Source organism: Temnothorax nylanderi, unplaced genomic scaffold (assembly GCF_030848795.1).
Source record: "Temnothorax nylanderi isolate EJ_2023f unplaced genomic scaffold, tnyl_v1.0 TNYL_tig0070_pilon, whole genome shotgun sequence".
In the NCBI taxonomy this organism is placed as follows: domain Eukaryota; kingdom Metazoa; phylum Arthropoda; class Insecta; order Hymenoptera; family Formicidae; genus Temnothorax; species Temnothorax nylanderi.
In genome coordinates, this window is record NW_027249132.1 from 297268 (window position 1) to 319246 (window position 21979).

General features: G+C 38.2%; 2 protein-coding genes across 12 annotated transcripts in view; one reads left to right on the forward strand and one right to left on the reverse strand.

The window, feature by feature from the left end:
• The window catches only part of LOC139773840 (zwei Ig domain protein zig-8), a 59606-nt gene that overhangs the window by 24247 nt on the left and 13380 nt on the right, over nucleotides 1–21979 (forward strand). For all 11 annotated transcript variants that reach the window (XM_071708599.1, XM_071708598.1, XM_071708609.1 and 8 more), the window contains 2 exons: nucleotides 7953–8128; nucleotides 11263–11473. In XM_071708599.1, coding sequence (XP_071564700.1) covers nucleotides 7953–8128; nucleotides 11263–11473 — 387 coding nt within the window. The remainder of the gene's footprint in view (nucleotides 1–7952; nucleotides 8129–11262; nucleotides 11474–21979) is intronic.
• Nucleotides 14778–16551, reverse strand: LOC139773842 (juvenile hormone acid O-methyltransferase-like). Its single transcript, XM_071708614.1, has 5 exons — nucleotides 16218–16551; nucleotides 15960–16131; nucleotides 15407–15539; nucleotides 15132–15279; nucleotides 14778–14959 (listed from the first exon to the last, which is right to left on the reverse strand). Exons 1-5 carry the CDS (start codon nucleotides 16402–16404, stop codon nucleotides 14778–14780), a joined length of 822 nt encoding a protein of 273 aa, XP_071564715.1. The 5' UTR covers nucleotides 16405–16551.

Consider the following 21979-nt stretch of genomic DNA (forward strand, 5'->3'; position numbering starts at 1 on the left):
TTTGAAATTATATCTTAATCGACTTTTATTGATTATACTTAATATCATAAATTCGTGACAAATGTAATCAATGTAGCAATATACATTCTGAGAGCAGAATGGTCATATACGTATATATGCAATGGATAATGGCACCGATAAAGACCATGTACCAAGGAGCGAAACGTGAAGCAAATATCGATCAGCGCGCAAGAACACCCGACGATTTTCCACACGCCCGACACCGTATATTCTCTTTCTTATGTCTTCGCGTACTTCATCGCTTTTCCATCGATATCGACGCTTTCTTTTTCCTTTTGTCCGTGCTCGTTCCGCATTACGCCCGACCGCGACGTGAGCGAAACTTTCAAAACCGCGAGTTAACTCTTTCGAGACAGTCTACCCAGCGGCATTGCGCTCTGCAAGATATTAGGTTACTTTTTTTTATGTTTGTCGTGAGCTCAAAAAAATGTGCGGGATAAAACTTTTGCGATTTCTACGTTACACAATTTCCTGTATCTACGTATGTTACTGCCATGATGAAGTTATAAAGTTCTGTCGTTAAAACTGTATCGCCTTGTGTCTCTGGAAATGCGTCAAATTTTCTCTCGCTGTTCTCATAAAGTTTCTCATTTTGCTTGATAGAATATACAAGGTACCTCAGATTAATTATGTCATGTTTAATAACAGATAGAAGCGCATTTACTGCGCGGATATAATAACAAGAGGATAGTGTCTTCTTATTATCGTCACTTTAATACGACATATTAATGACACATGAATATATAATCAATTTTTCTTTAATTAATTTTAATTAAATTTTGTCTAAGTAGTAAATTAATTTCAAACTAATATTATCATAAGGTATTTAATGATATAATGTTTGCATATGATATTGTTTTTAATGATGGAAAAAAGTTGTGAGAAATAAGAATAACTGTTCACAAATTTTTTTTATTCGAGAAAAGTCATCTCAAATTGATCGAAGAATCGCATTTAACTAGGGCATCTTATGTGTACATTCTTGCTGTAAATGTTCGAAGTTACGCGAGAGAAATGAAATTATTTTATAACCACCCCGTTCTTCCGGGTGTCTTTTATCATAACTATATCCTATCTCGCCGAGTATTCCCTAGTGACTCTGGGCACTGCCCTTTTCCTCGTAGGAACTAGGTTAAATCCAAACGGCCATGCCGCGTTTGGCTGGAATAAAAAAACAAAGAGGCCGAGTAAAAACGCAACGCAATCGGCGCATCTGCATGCTCTATCAGGTCATTGCTTTTTATCTGTTCTGCACGGCGTATTATTTCCTCCTCCGCAAAAAAACGCGCGGAGGATAATATTTCGACAGTTATCTTGTTCGTTGTAAACGAACGAGAAAACATTGCAATATTGTGGATAACGCTATCGTTATTTTGTGCATAACGAAGTGCATAAGTTGTATCAATATATTAGGTGACTAGGTTCGCGCATAAAGTTTTGCGACACGTTTGAGAAAACTGCGAGATAGCAGGAATACGACGCTATATGATATTAATCTACATAGTCTGATAGACGGAAGTTATTTACTTTGCGACGTTCCTTCTTGATCGCGTTCGAGAAGTCGCGGGAGCAACGGAACTGCTGCTTGAAATTTCGCCAAGCACCACTTACGTCTCTCGCGATTTCGGGTGTCCTTAACAGCTGGATAAAATTCGCCGGGCCATGTAGAAAAGTTCGCGCGGTGTAAAACGCGGGCCATCAGCCTGTGCCGTCGGTGTTATTTTTAGCCAGAGAAAACCGAACGGTAAGTGCGCGGTTTCGTAAACAGCCGACGCGCGCTGCAACCTATTCCGGCACATTTACACGAGACTATTTGCATTTTACTGTTAGTACTACAGTAGCGGACTGCAGGAAATAGCGAGAAGCTGCGGACGATGTTGGTTGCTTCGGACGTTGTTGCGAGCGAGGACGACAACGAAGACGACAATGACGAAGACGACAACGACGAGAAGGGCGGGCGACGATGACGGTGCATTACCGGTGCTTGGTCGATCTCAATATCGCAGTGCTTATTTGTAGATACTGTAGCAACCATGCAAAGGACATGCGAATAGAAACGTCTAGATGTGTTCCAATGCTCTGCGACCAAACACCGGACGATATCCCGATGCAAGGATTACGATAATATCCGCGAGGCTCGAATTCGAAAACGGTCGTAGCACGAGGACGAAATTAGATCACCACTGGCGCTCGACGCTGAAAAGAACATATCGATTCTCGATGTTGCTCTGGAGGAACTTTATCGAAACTCTACTGTATTTTGAGAAATCGTGGGAAAAATGGTTGAAATAGCTTCGCTACTTTTTCTTAGGGTTTTTTTTTCTTGCTATTGAAACAAGGTATCCACAGTATGTCGATAAAAAACAACTTTGAGAAAATAGAGTTTCGTATATTTTTACGTGATTTTCGTCAAACAACGAATGTTTATAAATTAATCAACGAAAAGTAATTTTTATTTGAAGAAGCGTGAAGCGTCTTAGCGCTTTAGAATCAGAAGATATCTAAATGATTTCTCCGATATGTCTTTCGCGCCAATATTACGCATAGCTTCAGCTTGCTGGAAGTCTAATGAAATTCCATGGCGGAATGGCATAGTGCAATTTCGCACATTAATTGACAACAGACCGGTCTCTTCGCAATAATGTCACCCCTCATCCATCACTCGAAGATATTCGTGTTACCGTACAAACATTACTTACGAATTAAATGAATAAAAGAACGCGTCGGGAGCTATTGCAAGTTCGCACGTAGAGCAAGATAATTATATCGCTTGAAATGCGAGTATAATACCTGTACAACATTGCATATTATTTTACGTCGAGCCATTCTTCGCGAATTCTATGCATAACGTTAACTTGAAAAAAAAACTTGGAAATCCCTGACAGAGCACTCTAACAAAAATCCCTCCTCTCGTTTCGGAAATCAAAAATTCTATTATGTTTGTCACGTGTGCGGCACTGCGCCATCGCGAGAGTAACTCGGGCGTATTTTACGGAGGAAAAGAGCCGATATTCACCATGTCACTGAGGCAGAAACGCGCGAGACTCGCAAGTGGCATTCGCTTGCGATGCATTCTTCTCGCGCAGCCAGACTTTCGGGCTCGCGGCGAGCCCTAAAATGCACGGGGCGGGCGGAGCGGTGCATCCATCAACCTCGATCGTCGACGTCTGTTTTCACAGAATTTCTGCTGTACTTTTCGAGGTTTTCGACGTATGTACGTACATACATCCCGGACATTCCCTCGTATCCGTACCTCGAGACCTTCCACGACTTTTCTGTCTAGCCGCGCTTTTCCCTGCCGACGCAGGAGAAGAGAGAACGTTATTCCCGAGCGGCCCGCCAAGTCGTTCAACGACTTCTTTCAACGACAGTTTCTTCTTTCTCGATAATCTTTCATGATATAGCCCACCAAGTAGTTCACAGATCCTCGCTAGCCGACTGTAATGCAATCCGTTTAAGTTTCAAACAATACTAAAGTAATACTGGTGCTTTAGTTAGAACGGTTTCTAAAATGTGTATCTTAAATACCGTATACGTTATAATAACGAAATCTTCGTCATATTATTTTTTAACCAATTTTTTGAATATTCTAGTCTTAGTCTTTGGCATATTACGTTAAAAGGTCTTACAAAGCTGATATAACAACATGATATATGCTGCAATAACTTTATTAATTTCATTTATGTTAATTGTTATTGAAAATAGTAAATCCATGACGTAAGATGTTATTATATCATCCCTCCTATAATTACCATAAGCTTAATAATCTTTTCGATCGTAAACGTCTTGAAAGAAGTTCTCTTTTCTCCCAGAATGTCATGCTTCATCGCAGAACATTCGATGTATGTTTTGCTAACATCTTCGTAGATGACGTTCTATTGTACCCGAAGCTGTACGTCTCTGACTTCTCCATTTTGCCTTCCGTTTCTTGCTCTTTTTTCCAACCACCTCTATCCTCGCCTCAACCTCTCGTCCCAGTTGTTTGAACAACGAGAGGTGGATATTATTCCCACGGGATCTTTCCAGTCGTCTTACGACTTCCTCCGAGGGTAGTCTCTTTTTCAAGAACGAAGCGCGTACGAGATATACCTTTTGCGAAATCTTTTCTGCGATATTTAATACTGAAAATTATATTCACCAAGAATTTAAACGACGCATTAAAAACTTTTTTAAAAATAAAATTAAAAATTTGTAAAATATGTAAAATAAAAATATATAAATTAAAAAACTTTCGCGCATCATTTACCGCGCTGGTTCTTAGTTAGCCCGGTTTATTCGTATAAAAAATTTTAAATTTGAACGTTAAATTTTCACGTATTTATATTTATAAACGACGTGCATATTTTATGTTTAAGTAAGTTGCTGTTATAACATAAACGTTAATTATCAAAGCAGCAACTGTTTATAATATATTGGAAAAAATAAGCTTTAAACCATACATTTGCTTATACAAATAACGCATCTAAAACAGATTCAAGAAACAGCTATGAGTAAAAATATGTAATTAGTAAATATTTCATCCTATTTACACTTACATTTCTCTTGCCTCTCTTTGCTGTATCGCTCAATTTTTTACCTTATTACATTTTCCAGTCGAACGTGCCAAGCATGCTTTAAAGACGAAGCGAATATTATTTCAGCGCTGTGTTAGCCATTATGAGAATATTGCTAAGGAAGCTATTTCCCTTTTTGCGAAACATTACTTCACATTTGAGATAATGCATAGAAAGCGGAAGTAGTTCGCTGCAACAAAATTTTACTAACTTTGCTTTACAATATGGAAATTATGCAATGTTAAACGCCATCATTTCATCCCGACTCGATTATTGTGATCGGAATGCATTGATTGCGACATATGGTTTATATTTATACGCGTTATACTTTATATTATATATACGCATGTATAATTCAATTTAAAAATTTCTCGACTTGTGTCGGTCGATTCGGTTTCGGGCGGACATGACTTCCCTCGCTCGAATAACGAGGCCGCGCGAATACGTTTCACGACGAAGAGCCATCATATAGAAGACGTTCTCCACATTCGGCGGCGAGATCGTGTAGATCTCTCTTTCTGGCGGCAGGCGTTTCTCACGAAGCGTTGCAGCCAAAGCGCATCGAGGGGGTTCCAATCCGTGGAGTTGCCAACGCTCGCATAAGATGTAAATAATGTTTCGCCTCCGGTGCATTCCGCATGCATCGAAAATCCGAGAGAAACGAGAGCGCCGCGCGCGCATCTGTCGACCCCGATCGTCAACGTCGCGACCGGCAGCCCGGCACCGATACATCCATTTCCGCTGAATTTTCAACCGCATACCGGTTCGCGCAGGAATTCTCGCGACATATGTCTTCCGACGATTTCCCCCTTTCTCCCTTTCCCTCCCTCCTTTGAGGTACACGCGGAACACCGTTCGGCTTTCCCGACTTCGCTTTATTTTCTCACATGACGATTTTTCTCCTTCATTCTCCTTCTCCCGCGCCTCAACCGTTCCGGAGTCCCGGTTGTTTGAACAACGGCGCGAATATTATTCCGCCGATTACGCGCGACTTTTCCGGCTAGAAAAGTCTCTCTGCGATTTTCGCCGCACAGGCGGCAGTTCACCTACCGGCGATATTTCTTCTGCAGATATAGATATATACATGTATAACGACGAACGACGTTTCCAAACTTTTCAGGGCGAGGTGCTCTCGAGTGCCGACGTTTTCATTCGACAGTACTCTTCAGCTTTTTCCAATGAACTATATGATCAAAATTTTCTTCTGTCGCAATAGCGCGAAAGACTTGGCAACGCGAAGAGTCACGTTTCATGGAAATGCACAGAATGCAGATCAATAGCGATTTACAAGAATATAGTTCTCTAAATAACGTCAGGGTGCTTCTCTTGCTGAAACTTTAATGTTTCTTTTAACATTTAAATTTTGATACTGTAATTATCTATTTTTAAAAGTATAAAGTGTGATCATTATAAATATAGGCGAAGAATATATTATATATATATATAAAGTAGAATTAATTTTTTTCTATTAAAAAAATTTTAACTTATTCTGAGTAAACAATTTTCTGTTTAAAAGACTTTTGCTAGCTGACAGGGGTACAGAAAAGCCATTTTACTTCAAAAGAGTGATATACAAGTGAAAATACTTCTATAGCATCCCGAAATGGCAAGAGGAGTACTAATAATTATAATTTAACTGGTTGCTAAACCTCGGCTTTTGCCAGGCAACTTAGGGATGGAAGAGGTTAATTTGCGAGTTTCATAGGACCCTCTCTCTCTTGAGGGTTCGCCAAGCTTATTACAGTAAATAGCTTAGGTGAGGGTGCCCCGTTCGGCCTCTCTTGTTCAGTTGGGCCTTTCATCTCGCAAAACTCATCTCATTCTCTCTCTCCCTTTTAGTCTACGACCTGAAGGATACAGACCGTTGGAATCGTTATCACTTTATCAAAGTCGGGCGCGGTGCTCGCGCCGACAGGAGAAAGACCGTGCTTTCGACCGACCGTATCGTTTATTAACGGTTTAACAGCTTCGCGCAACGTATATTGCATTAAAGTACGAGACACCGCGCCGATTAAACTGTTGCTGTGCCGACGAAAAAAGATCGTTCCGTCGCACGCGAACGAAAAATGCTTGTTTCTACGGCATATTTAAAGCGTATCGCGGTAATGGGATAGGGACACGACGAAAAATGGTTTGGAAATAAAATCTTGGAAATAATCCTATAACGTCGTTCTCTCTCCTTCCAATAAATTCGTTGGACAAAGACTATCTTCACATAGTTTCTTAATTTGACATCTTACTTATGTCCAATTGCACAATTGTAAGTTTCTACATATAACTATATAGAAAGATAAAAGTCCAGTTAAATATAGTTGATCGGCTTAACATATCCTCAATTAGATCGCTTTATATTTTAGTACAATATAAATTGTGATACAATCAAAGAAAGAAAATTGAGCCAATATAATCAAGAGACACGGTAGTGTCTCGCGCCAAGTACACGCGAAGCGAGACCGCACCGTGACTCTTTTACGCGAACGCACGAGTTGCGAGTACCCGAGATATTTTGAGATCTCAATAATAAAAACTAACATCAGACAATACAACGTCGGTAGTTTCTCGATAATTTGCATATCATAGTTTATCGGAGCGCGAAATCTCGGGTGTGAAGTTTGAAGCCGGGCAGGTCGAAAGAATATGCCATGTATGATTCTTATCGAGCTGAAGTCAGCTAGAATCCACTTTAAGGCACAAATCCAGACGTTTTCGATCGGTACGAGCAGCAGTTCGCAATACTATCGAACTATTTCCATCGGGGAAGATTGTGGTTTGAATGGTAATCACCCGACGCAGCAAGTCACTAAAGTCTTCCATGCAAATAGACATGACTTCGCTTTTCCGCCACGCACGTATGAGTCTCCGCGGCACATCGCGCTCTCACGATCCGCGAACACGGGAGATATAGCCACCCGGACGAAATTGCATTTGCCGCAGTGCGGGGCAGGATACGTACGACCTATTCGACGATACACGTACTTTCGAAGCCTGCACGAGGCCGTTCGCATAGATCTGATGTGCCGATGGCTACGTCTCGTCGTGTTTCTCCATTTAAAATTACCGAGATAAACGGTCGGGTGCACGCACTCCTTGCAGTGCTCAATAGTAATCAGTTTTCTTCTTTATCGTTTGGCAGGTCATGTATTCCGCGAAATAACGATCGATGTGTTGTGGGAAAAATTTAGATAAAATATTTTTAATAGTCTTATTTATAATATTCGACTACGCAATAAATACGACATGCTACTATTAACTAATTGTTTTAGCTAATTGAGGAATATAATCGCGTGATAATTATTCCTGTGTTCATCTTTTATATAAAATATGATAATTTTTCTATGTTTGTGAGAATGTCTTTATTAACAGAGAAAATTGAAATAGTTTTTCCAGAGAGCACCGCGTATGAATCGCGTGTTCTCACGGCGGATACCTTTCAAGAACACACAACACCGGAAATTGATCCACATTTCGACACCACAGTGCCATCCAATATCATTGGTTTGGCAGGAGAAACTGTTCAACTGGCGTGCAGGGTGAAGAATCTCGGAAACAGAACGGTGAGTTTAAAATAGTTATATTTTACGGGCGTTAAAATTTTTATAACACTTATATATTGTATATATTATAAACGCAAATAATATGAAAAAATAAAATTAAATTTTATCGCTCGCCAATAATCGCAAAGTTGATTCGATAAATTGTATGTCACGTTAGAATTACTGGTTCGCTTATCGCAGAATTACGAGCAAATCTTAAGCCTTACAAGTAGCAATTCAAATTTTCACACGGGGTATTGGCAGGAGAACACAACCACCGACAAGCCGCAAACATGCGAGATAGGCTTGCCCGAATAATGCACGAGATTCAGGAACGACGGAGCCGAGACACGCGGCGTCGACAACATTTTCGAAATGTTGCGTGAAACTGTAACTCTCTTGTTTGCGGGGATTGGTGAATTATATAGAATGAAAATGTAACGAATGTCGCAAACGGCAATGTTTACGTCGTAATTTGTCGGGGCGAAAAGCAGGAAGAGGGAATAGCGGAATATCTCTCGTAGATTAGCTAGGAACGAAAATATCATGCTATTATTCCAATTATGTAAATATCGTCGCCACTGTTGCAATACCGCGACCACCCCGAGATCTCAATCTCGACTCAGACTTCCATCATTGATTAAGTTAAATCGGTTCCGCTTGTACCGGGCCGTAAGACGAATTTTTTCGCCTCCGTAGTTAAATCAGTGTTTCGAGTAGGTCGGTAAATTAACTCGAAGGCGGACACGGCCCTCAGGGAATTTATCTTCCACTCTGGGACCTCCGGGCGTCCTCGATCTCTAGTATTAACGGTTCACGGCACTACTCGGGGATTATCGTAGCGGTTAAGTAGAAAAGGACGATCTTTGTCAGACTATGTCTTCATGCAGACTCCGGTCGGGAGGTCACAGTTTTAATCCCAGAGTCTCATCTCTATGCAAAGCTTGGTCTTCGCATTTATGTCAGCCGCAGCTACGTATGTACCGTCTAATATGTTGCCGTTGACATCGTGCATTTACCTATAGTACATGCGATAGAAAAGTATAATATAAGCTTCAGCCACGGTAATTAACACTCTATTAAAACGGACACTAATGACAATGCGATATCATAATATCTCGTCACTATATATGGGGGTATACACGAGTACGCATCAGTGTTGCGAGAGAATGCCAATGGAATTGCTCGCGGTTGGACGAAATTACGCACAGTCTCTGACTCGCGAGCGAGCGCTGGGATATGAAGAAGCCGAAAACGATGAAGTTACGTGAAAAAGTTGCGCCTCCCGGCGGATAAGAATAAGCGTCACTCTCGAGATGATATTAACTCTGAAAGTCGGTCCCGCGTATGCAAAAAGATTCGAGAAAGGAAGTGCAGCAATCGCCGTTATGGCAGTCACAGTGCGTTCTTGGGTTTTATCTCGCATATTTCTGCCGAAGCTGTGCACGACCGTGTTCTTTTTCTCTCGCGCGCACATATCGTGAATTTTATTACGCGGAAAAAGTTTCCCCCGGAGTATACCGGGGTATAGGCGATGCCTTCTTTTTGCGAAAAGTATATTAACCGGCGACGCCGGCATATTCGAGCGGCAATCGCATTAGATCGACAATGGGGAGCTCTCTCTCTCTCTCTCTCTCTCTCGCAGTTTATATTTCCGATAATACTCAAGCGTACAAGTGCGCATCGTGAATTTTGCCCCGCAGTCGATCAACACCGCGATGATTTGTGCAATGTATTATGCACACATGTGCAACATATTGCAGCGCAATGCGGAAAATAATATCGTGCCACCGTTTTCATAAAATAACAAAGCTAATTCCCCATCTCTATTCTACATTTAGAAAGGGAATAAAGGGATTCACTTGCACCACAGCTTACATTAATTAACTTTTATGAGAACAATCCTATGAAATACAAGATTTTCGCTTTGAATGCAGTCATTAAAATAAAGGTAGACGGATTATTAAATGAATCACTGCTGAATCGGTATACAATATCTGAGTTTACAGACATAAAGGTAATTAACTGAAATTATCTTCTTCCATTGTTATTTTTACATAAAGAAATGCTTGGGTATTCGGTGAAATGAGAATCAGTTAGTGATATTGTTTTCAGTTTAGCCATTGGTAGATATGTTATAGTAAGGTACGATTTAATGAATACAATTCTTGTGAAATTGCATATGAATCATCAACAAACACGTTTTTCGCACAGTTTGCAGACTTTAATGTAATCTGTTAAAGTAATCTAATAAAGTAGCAAAAATCATTGAAGTTATTAAAGCGCCAGGTTCGTCGTTACGACGTAATTTCCGACACGTGGGGAAATTGCACAGGTTACGAATGTTATAATAGTTCCGAATTATCGGTTGGATTCTGCTCTAATTAATAGCTTCAAGAACTTCTCAGCATCATTCAAACTTGGTGAATGTCACTTTATATACAAAATTCAACCATGCTATTATCATATTGATGTAACGACATAATTTTAATATACTTTGTTCACAACACTCAGATATTTTAACACAATTTACTAAGGTAGTTTAACACAATTAAACAATATTTTATTAAATTATATTAAAATTATTTGATTAATATATTTCGCGTCATGCGGGCCTATTCGTTTACATTTTCGCTTTTATAATTTCTAATAGAAGTTAAACGAACAAATTTGCCGCGTCTATTCGCCCTATAAATAATTGCAGAGTATTACGGGAGTCGTCGTTGCACCGAGATTGTAGTCATACATCACGGAGTTATACAGCATTAAACAAAGACATGAAGTATTCCAGCTGCGGCGAATCTACTGCACTCGTAAATTTCTCGGGGCTAGGAAAAGGGAGAGTATAAAGTTTTATCGTCCAATCTTACGAGCAACAGGGCGCGAGGAGCGGTGATAGTTAGCAATACGCGCAGCTCGCGGTAACTCAAGATTTCTGCATTCAGATTGCAGAAACCGACATATTTTTGTCAGCCTGTTGTTAACCACGGATTTATAGTGAAAACACTTATAGCTACTGCAATTCTTCTTTTATTTAGTTTGCAATTAGTGCTATAAAAGAATATGAGATACAATATTTGATTTTAAAAATAAATGATTTTCCTTGTTATTTATACGTAAATAAGTCGATATTTGGTTGTTTGTTTCTCTCTTAGGTTTCATGGGTGAGGCATCGTGACATTCACTTGCTGACAGTCGGCAGTTACACTTACACGAGCGATCAACGTTTCGAGGCGATGCACAAACATAATACAGAAGAATGGATTCTGAGAATACGATATCCGCAGCGAAAGGATTCTGGTATCTACGAGTGCCAAATATCCACGACTCCACCCATCGGTCATCCTGTTCGTCTCACTATAGTTGGTAAGTCGTAATTGTTGCATAGAAAACGTCAGGACGAACGATAATTTTAGCTTTAATAGAGATGCATGAGAATTTGCATCGTAATTCAGCGGTTATCCGTTCTATCACGGTGAATACAGCGATTCATTTATTGCCAAAATAAATTTTAAATGATGTTTCGTTTACATGAAATTGCTAGTCATATTAAATATTTCTCGTGATGAACGTTGATTAAATATTGACCATATCAGACAATTGCAACAGTAAAAAATTCCATGGATAAAGAAAGATTATTAACTTATCTCTGATATTTCTCCTTTATTCGCGGAGAAAATTCGATTTAATTTGCTTTAAATAATTTGTGAGATTGATATTCTTGTTTTCGTTGAACGGCCAAAATTTCCTTAAATAAAATGATTTAGAAGATCTGATTATACGATTAGAAATGTCCTTATAAAGATCTGGAATCGAGTTAAAGAAATTAAATTATTTAACTTATATATTATTGATAAAGATTTATTTAACCACAAATAGTCATCTAAATGTCACAATTTAATCGGAAATCCACGTTTAATTTTACGCATATAGTCTTAAAATTTATCGCGATTCATCCAACACATCGTCACGATCGCTACGAGTTTTTAACGAGATTCTCAACTACGCTTGAATAATTCAAGATGCGTGTAAGTTGGGAGATGGAGGAAACGCAGAATATTCTCGTAACTTTTCCCTTAAAACTTTGCTTGGTCATTTTAAGTATTGAGTAGGGGTAAAAGACCTTTTGCGAAAGTTATAACCTAGTAGGCCTCGTGGGAATCGCCAGACAATCGAAAGAGTTATGAATCAATGCGAGAAAGTTACTTCGAGAAAAAATTATACGCGTTGTAGCAAGCGAATGTGAACATTGTCCTCAAGTCTATAAGATCGAGAAATACTCTATGTGACATACGGGAAAAGCGAAACTTCCGCAATTTACAACGGAATGGATGTACGTTTAAAGATACACATAAATTTTGAGAGAAACATTTTTCTATTAAGGTACGCAAATCAGAAAAGTAGTTACGCGAAATAATTTCTTGAACAAAATCTTTATTTAAAAAAAAAATTAGAAATACCAAAGTTTATATCCTACGGTTAAAATGCGATCTATATATACGATCTATAACATAAATAAGTACCATCGATTCGAACCAATGAAGAAATAATCAAGATGCGTCTCGCACGAGCAAATCAACCATAGATGTTTCCTCTGACATTTGTATACATAGATTTTCTCGATGGATATCGATCAAATCTTTTGAAATTTTCGATCAACAGAATATCCCTTCTTCAATTTATTAAATCCCGAGTTAGAGAAAGTTTATCGCAATTGGTCTTTAAGGGATAATTTTGTTAGAAACAAGCGGGCATTCTGCGAACACGAATTACGAGCATGGCCAATTATCGCGAAGTTAATGAAGCCAAGAAAAGAAAGAAGAATCGACAGCTACTCTGCCAATCTCCTCTCTTCTTGTTTCTATGTCATCCATCACGGTGTCTCATTCTTCATCTTACAATCTTACTTCTAGTTTCTTCTCTCTTCTTCTGCCAGTTCAACCCTGCCATTTTTTTGTTTCATCAAATTCCATATGTCTCCCAATTTCTTTCTGAAAGAAGTATATATTTCCAACTTTCTCTGATTTTTCTTCGATGATATCTTGTGATTTAATGTAGCGGTAATGATAACGTGTCATACAGAATATCGAAATTAAGAATTAAACGAGAACAGATAAATGTTTCATTTTAATTTATATAATGTTATATAATATGATTTATATAATTAAGGAGGTTCGATGGCTTCATCGGGGGAAGTAGTGGGACGCGGGGGTTCTGGCAACAACGCACTAGCGTTTGAAGTAGTGGGAGTGAAGGGGATTGCTCTGATTGGTCGCCGCGTGTATAGTGCATGCTGCTGCTCACGACCGTGGCAGTCTAGCAGACGAAAAATCAAGCAATTTATGCTTTAATAATTAATTTTTCTACGAAATGTGCGGTAACCTTCCCCTTTCTTTCACTCATTTATTTGTAAATTATTAAGTTACATGTGCATATTTTTTTTCCTTATTATTTGCATTTTTTCTTGCACTTATTTCATTCTGAAGGTGTGCAATATGTCATTTCCCATAAGAACCTATGCTAAAAAGTACAATTTTTGGAGTAGATTTTTTTCAAAACGGGACGGTGAAAAATTCCCAATAAATTCACATAATTCTATTTTGCATTCCAGAACAACATATTAAAATTTCATGAAACTGGCTGCATTTTTTTGTAGCCACTGAACCTCCTTAATATAATATGTTTATATTATATTTTATATAACTAGACACCACAGACGCGCGCTTCGCGCGCGTTATTTAGCTTTAACATTATGCTATTACACTATTAACTTCTTGATACACACAACTGTCAAAATATCCCACACAGCAAAATATATCTGAGAAAGAGAATTAATTTCAGAAATCGAGAATTTAAAAAGAATTCTTCTTTTCTTCTTGTTATTTGGGTTGTATATAACATATCTGCTTTTAAATCAGATACAGATATCCGATATATATGCAGAATCAGATATCATATTTGAGATAAAATTATCATGGCTTTTTATAATCTCGGAGATGTCTCTGAGATATTCTCATGATATCTCGACAAGTGTTGCACAATCAGATATTTTATTATTTAGATGTCTTCCAGATATCTTGGTGATATATTTTGCTATGTGCGCAATTATTATAATTTTTTATTCATAAATAAGAGTTCTGTTGTACATAATTACTGAATACAAAATATGTCCTTTATAAGAAACCAATATTACCCACGGTATGTAATTATTTTATCTGCTGCAAGTAATTACGTGTATCATTTATGAATCAGTACTTATATTGTTTTAACGTTTTTTAAATATAAAAATCCAGTTTGCTAAGTAACACAGACCTTATTTATAAATTGACCCAATACTTAAGAAATATATAAACACATAAATTAAATTTTACATTTGTATAAATCTTATTATAAATTTCTTTATCAAACAATATGTAAGAAATTCACACACATACAAATACACATTGTGATTATCGTGTATAAAAAATTTTATATTTTAAAATTTAATTTCAAATGCATATATCAATCTAGATAAAAGATTTGGAATAAATTATTAACTATTTATTAATTAATAATTATTTATTAATCATAAGTATCTGTTAATAACAATTAGTGCTACAAAAATGCTAATGTCTTCTATAGATTTTTCATTCTATGACTGCATATATGTTTATACAATTGTTATAGACTACTATATCTTTTGTGCATAAACTAGTAACATTTTATATAAATCTAATGTAAGTTCCTGATTATTATGTACTGATTTATAGTGAATTTTTCTTCTTAGAAATTCACATGTAAGTGTATTCTTGAATTCTTTTACCAGATCTTGTGGCATGTCTTCAAGAAATGTTAAGAGGGATATTATCAAGTCTGTTAAAAAAATATACGTATGATTATCAAATTAACGTATATATAATTTATAATAATATTAATGTTACATTATAATTTTAATAAACAAAATAGCGAAAAGGAAATTATTTAAAGTATTAATAATCTTATAACGTAAAATTATTACTTCTTGCATATTTTTAATATAACTTACTCAAAAACTTTCTCGATTTTTCTTCAGAATAGCTCGCCTCCCGAAGACTGCAATGGTGAATTGTAAATCCGACACTTTGAAGTAATTCTTTTAAGTCTTTGCAAGCATTATTTGAATCATAAAATGGGAAAATGTTTTTCATCGTATCCTATATAAACATAAAAATAATAATTAACAATTTACAGTGCAAAAATTACAAAGTAATAAAACATGTAATAAAAATGAATAATGAGAAAGCAAATCAAATATTAATTAAAATTTAATAATATATATACCGGTATATATTGTGCAAAGCGGATGTCCTTCTCCAAAATTCTGAGAACTTCAAACACATCCTGAGATGCTACTATATACAAAAGTATAGTTCCATTGGGTCGTAGCATTTGATATATATTTTTAAAGGCTTGTCTGTTAAATAAAACAAATAAATGTAATTAATTTTTTTAAAACACATACTTTTATTAAAATATTTGTCAATAGCATATTTTTTAAATGCATTTTTATATAAAACATGTGATATATTCATATATTTTGCACTCTTATGTGTATTGCTTGTTTTTCAAATTATGCTATTATATTATCATATATTATAGAAATATGTGTGTGAAGAAATATTATGAACAATAAAGACGTCAAAATGTAAAATAATATTGTGTGCATAAATTTAAAACATTTGTTCTATTCAAAAAGTGAAGCACACATGCACAATATGTTTGCAAGAAAAAATTAATTTACACTGTTTAAAAAGTTTAGTGATAAGGCTTATTTATCAATAAGGGTTGAAATACATTTTAGTTTTAATTATATTTTATATAATATCTTGCTTACCGAATGTCATTGCACCATTGCAAAGCATGTAAGGAAAATATATGATTAAATTCAGAAATATATTTCTCAGGCAGATTTTTAGTTTGAATATCCAATACTTCGAAGTAGAGCCGGTTTTCGTCGTTAAATGTTTTATTCGCATATTTGATCAGGCTCTCCGAAATATCCGTACCTTCACGAAACGCGAAATCAGAGAATTAAATAATTACTTATAATGTTGATTTGTTATTACATTTCTATAATTTATTATTCTCTTACCAATTATTTGTGCATTTGAGCCAAGACTTGGTAACAAAAAATCTTTTGTTATATCTCCAGGACCACAACCAACGTCCATACACTTTCCACGTACATCCTTCAAATTTTCACTAAACTCATCGATTATAGACAATATATTACACTTTCGTACTTCGTCAGATGTCATGTAGCCTTTTGGACTTCCCATCTTTGATTTTCCCCACTTCAGCACTGTCGTTTTAATGTACAATGTGGTGCGGTGATATCTGAGCAAGTTTATATACTTCACGGTAGGTATCAAGTGGGGATTCCCAAGAACTTTGTTCTCCAGGAAATTAAGAACTCACGTCAAATAAAATCATATCTTTTTAAAACTCATTTTTTTTAAAAGGTACAAAAAAGGTATTAAGTACACGCGCCTGTCGGAACATTGTTGCATATGTAAAATACTGTCATACATAAAAAATAATTGGACAAAATTATTGTCTACTTCAAATCCCTGGAAGAAGCTATTGTATATATTAAATTTAATTCCTTGCAAAAAAACTGTTGTATATTCTATCTACAAAAGGTCAGAAACTAACATTAAATAGGAATAAAATTATAATATTAATATTGACTTAAAATTCCCGAAAACTGAAAACATTCTGTTAAATCTCTTCTTAGTAAAAAGAAAATCTCTCTGAGTTTCCTCCTTCAGAGAGGTGTCAATCCTGCAATTTTCGTTCCATTAGGTTCGAGAGAAAGATGTCTAAAGATAATTTCAGAATAGACAGAGGTGAATGTCCAATTATTCACACTTGTTCTCGCTCGCGTGAATGCATAGGTGTTAGGTACCTACAGAATAGGCATGCAATATATGTATATAGCGACAGGATATTTCGAAGCGGGGGATAAATTGCGTCCGAGCAATTGATCGACGTGATAGAACTTCCTCTCCATCTTCGTCCATTTAATAAAGACGCTGAACGGAGACGACGCGAAGCGGATCGAAAAACAATAGTCGACCTTTCAGCGGCATTCTTGGCACGCGATGCCCGTGAAATTGTGACGACAAATTGAGCCTTCTCAGGAACGAAAGATTCTTCCCCAATGTTGCGCCCTTTCGTCGTTTCACCTTCCATCGCGATCCGCATCGGCTGCCTGAAAAGGGAACGATCTCGCCTCCATTTTCGTAGACTTCTTTTAAGCGCTTCTTCGTCTTTCTTTTCCCTCTTCGCTTCCGGACCTCGTCTCTACTTCTCGCTGTCGCGATTGATGCCGTCGCTTACATCTGACTTGAAGACTCGATTTTTTAACGATTCGTCGTTTACTGTGAGAAGCGATGTGTAAAGATCGTCGAAATCTGCGAATACCTTACGGAAAATTCAAGGAAATTCCAGAGCAGTGCTTACATCGATATTACGCGGTCGAAATCGTGTCTGTTATTTTCTCGTAAAACAATAGAATCATGGTCTCGCGAATTTCTTTCATCAGTTTGCATATTATTCTTCCGTTATAACAAAAATCTTTCTTTGCTTTAATATTAAAAAAAAATAAAAGATAATATTTTGTTATTCTGTTTGTATTATTCTTTAAAATTGTTTTTAAAAATATATTGAAAAATCGACACTTAAAAATTGAAACAATTCAGTTTTTAATTGGAATTCTTCTTAATTGTACGAGGAGCAAACGGCATGCACTTATTCACTTTGATGATCTCTTTAATCCAACGCTCATTCGCTCCCGTCATTTTTGTTATCCTCGATCGGTACGCTGGAAAAGCTCTGTCATCTATCTGTATAGCGGCAGAAAATGATTCGTTACAAATGCGCGCATCGTGCGATTTGCTGATGTTATGACCAAAAAGTTGTCTTTGTTACCAGCCACCTTTTTTCGCGGTAATATTCCTTTTATCTCGAGTTCGTTCGCCACTCCTCTTTATCTTCTTCTCCATCTTCCACTTCATTTCATTACCATCTAGGAGAGCAATAAAGCACATGAAAGTTTTATCTTCTCATTTGCTTCTTTCTCCTTTTTCTCTCCCTTTTTTCTTCCAGATTCGCCGGCGTTTGATAACCAAACACAGACGCCCGACACGAAGTAGGCTACCGGAGGCTCTCGTTAAAACAGCTTAAATAATTCATTGGATCCATAAATGAGTTATTTACAACTGGATCCGGTCAGTTCTCATTAAGCCGTTGTCAAGTATCGGCTCAAACGGATCGCGATGTTCATTTCACGAAAGAAGAGAAACGGGTATCGCACTGTTCGCAATTTGCTCTCATTACCTCGATTGAACGGTCGTCAACTTACGGCGAGTGCCGTCGGCAGTCGAATGAATCATTTGCATCGAAAACCACCGCGACGTTTGTCTACCGTCGACACATTTGGGTCCGGAACGCGATCGTTTCCATCCTCTTTCGCATTGGCAAGTGTTCTCAATCGCTCTTACTCGATTGGAAAAACCGTATCGTACGATAATTTGAGTTTGAACAACGAGCGAATTATCATTAACGTATTAATCAATGATTTATAAAACGAAATATGTACTACGTTTCCTCTTTCATAATTTAATTTATTCTACAGAAGCATTTTCCCAGCCGCAGCCACAGCCATTCTCACAAAAGTCACACACCACATCGTAAAGTCTGCATTTAATTATTTCTCCCGTTGCGGAGTCTGAATTTAATTAAAGACACCGTTTTTTTGCAATGAGCTCAACCCACTGCTGCACATTTTTGAGCTCTCGTTACTCTAGAAAGGAAAATAACTCAAATGAATAGACGAAGATACATAGACGTGAGAAGAAACGCGAAGCGGAATCAATTGCTGTCGAGAGCGGAATCGAAATAACATTGAGAGATACGATACTCCTTCAAAATTTCCGCAATAGCGAAATTTCGAAAATTTCACGAAACAATTCTCCACGAACGGATATATCGAGCGCCGTCCCCGATTTCGACTGTTATCCAAGTTTCGATGTTGTGTCCTTTCTCCCTCGGCACCGGTAAAGCAATATAGCCTTTTCACCCGTGAATCAATTTCGCGGCCGTCACGTACTCGGTCAAGTCGTTTCTCATTGACGTTAGCGGTAGTAAGAGAAAAAGAAATCTCGAAAGAGGAGAGTCGGCGGAAGTGAAGGGAGGGGCATCGCGAGACGGATGGGCAGTTCGTAGTTTCGTTTGTCGCAAACGTGTGTGGAAAGTTAAACCGTGCACATGCAGCATAACGAATTTACGTTACCTCCAGCGTGCGGAAGTTCCTTAACCATTACCGAGTGGCCCGGCTAGCCGGGACATTAGGCAGCTAATTAGCGTTCACTAATTAGTTTTCGCACGGATGCCCAAACTAATGTCCCTTCGGCCGAAGCCGCGCACTATCGCGACGCGATAACATCGCAAAAATAGAAAGAAAATATTATATTATCGTTAAATGGCTGCATATATGTATATAGTATAAGTCAACCGATAAAAATATAATATGGTATCTATCGCATTGTAAATTTATGACAAAAAATATTGAATATATTCAGGATAACAAATGTGCAGCGCTTAAATTAATCAAGGATAGCGATACTTTGTTACGCGGAATTTGGAACATTCGCCGAGTACGCTCACGTTGGTGGGATGAAAAATTAAGCGTATTAAACTCATTATCGTCGTAATTCCAGCAAGTGGTATTAATAACTGTAACGCGTAATAATAATCGAGTATATTTCTCTACTAAGTTCCCGCCCGTACAACCACCGGATTCTCGGACGGCGAGAGACCGTCGTCGCTCGTTCGTGCATTTATCGCGAGGTAAGTGCTAGAAATTGCGCGTGGGCTCTTTGAAAATTAAAGAGGCACCCGCGAATCCATTAAACGCAAATTTATCCACCACGTCCATTAAGAGACGCGATTACCAAGATTATCATGAAGCGCTGTCGCGTGAAACTTGGTACAGAAATAAATGCAGTTATACCCTCGCACCGTGCCGTAGCGCGTTCATATTTCTGACGAGCGGTACGCGCCTCGGACGAAGAAAACTCGTTAACGAAAAAGACGATCAAACGGCCAACCGCGTTGGGCAAACTGAGTAAGATCCATTAATTGGTATCACTCACGCTAGTAATAAACGCGAGCAGTTTACCCGCGGCTTAAACGAACGCTCTAACATCTTGTCAAGTATTCAATTTGATAAGCGAGCACTCGGTTTAGTTTAGTGCGTCTAAGAAACTTTGTTCCGCTACCCACTAGCGAATTAATGCCATCCACGCCGCTTGGCAATGCAAATATGGCCGGTACCTTGCCCGTGACGTAGTGTATTCAATTTGTCAGAGTTTTGGGGACGTTCTGGCAGTGTTCGCGTAGCGCCGCTCGTGGGTCAAACTACTGCTAGAAATCCTTCGTGCACACAGGCCCAAGGTAGAACCTTGTGCAAATCATACGACGGGATTAGGAAGTGAAATACATGAGTGGATGGTTCCTAGGGAAAACTGGATCAAGATAATCCTACGGAGATCTATATTCGGACATTGCGCGGAGAATGGATGGCGATCGCGAGTGTATCAATTGTCTATATGTTTTGAAAGACGTATGCCTTGAAATTGCGGACAGCAGACGTTTCCAAAATTTAATAGACAGCATTGAGTAATACACGAACGCTAGTGCAGCGCGGAAATACAATACTTTATGTTGAATTTCTGGATCGATGTTGTTGCATCTTAATTAGTTCTGTACAATGCGTTATTATGTAGGGCCTACGTTATTTGAGATGAGACAGAATTCATATTTTTCGAAACATTCTGTAAGAATAGTCGCTCCGTTTTCCTTTCAACGGGATAGTCGTCAGCTTTGTGCTCGTTTGTACTACTTTGCTTGTTTGCCAGCGTTTTCGCGGTTTATCCCCGATAAAAGATATAAATTTCGCTCGGAATATTGTCTTCGTATACGGCTTACCGCGAGATGCGCGTACGATTTATCTCAATTTCGCCGTTGGGAAACGCGAGCGCATCGATTGGCGCGCGTAACGTAATTTTTGTCACGACAGTAAAGTCATGTTTATTGAATTTTTGCGGTTTACGTTACTTCCATCGGTGTCAAACTTTAACGCTTTAATCCTGGATGCTGCAGCGCTTCGCACGCGGACACTCCATGCCGCGCGATTGAAAGCGCTTTAGCGTTTTGCTGGGAGCCGCGATTTCGCTATACTTTCTCATAAATATTAATAAGGGGCTTGACAGGTTGCCAGGCACACATTTTGCGATGGAATACCCGCGTAGTTAAATATACGTTACAGAAAAGGACGTTATAATGCAAAACGTCATAGTGTTACGTTTCATTATCGATTAAACCCGCGTTAGAGCGTGATTAACGTCAATAAATATTTTGTTCCGGTTAGAATTTCAAATGAGCGGCAGCTTGTCGCGTTAATGCATGTTTAAGCGGTAATTAATGCGCAATGAAAAATACGCTCCTTCCTACGCTGTATAACGTTATAAAATATTCACCGTGGTTTTACGGGGTTAAAAGAATCGTTATGAACCGCCGCGCGCCGCGCCGGGTCGTATCGCGCACACATCGAACACGATGTCGGTCGTATTTCGCTCCCGCAAAAATAGCACAGTGCACTTAAACAGCGGGCCGTAATTACAACGCCATGCTGGTAAGAGCCGAGGCCCAAGTATTGTTATCACGATGATCCGGGGTCGGCGTGTACTTTGTAATTACACGCCCCTCGGCACGAGCTCGCCGGCCGAGAATGCGGCCGGCCTATAGTCATTGAAATTAAAGGTTTCGCATTTTCAGCGGCGCCTCGTT

Excerpts from the sequence above, each read along its gene's own strand:
- LOC139773842 (XM_071708614.1), bottom strand. The coding sequence starts at position 16,404 with ATGGGAAGTCCAAAAGGCTACATGACATCTGACGAAGTACGAAAGTGT. Across the intron at positions 16,132-16,217 it reads CTCAAATGCACAAATAATTG|GTACGGATATTTCGGAGAGC; the intron begins GTAAGAGAATAA and ends CGTTTCGTGAAG. Across the intron at positions 15,540-15,959 it reads CAATGGTGCAATGACATTCG|ACAAGCCTTTAAAAATATAT; the intron begins GTAAGCAAGATA and ends TTTATTTAACAG.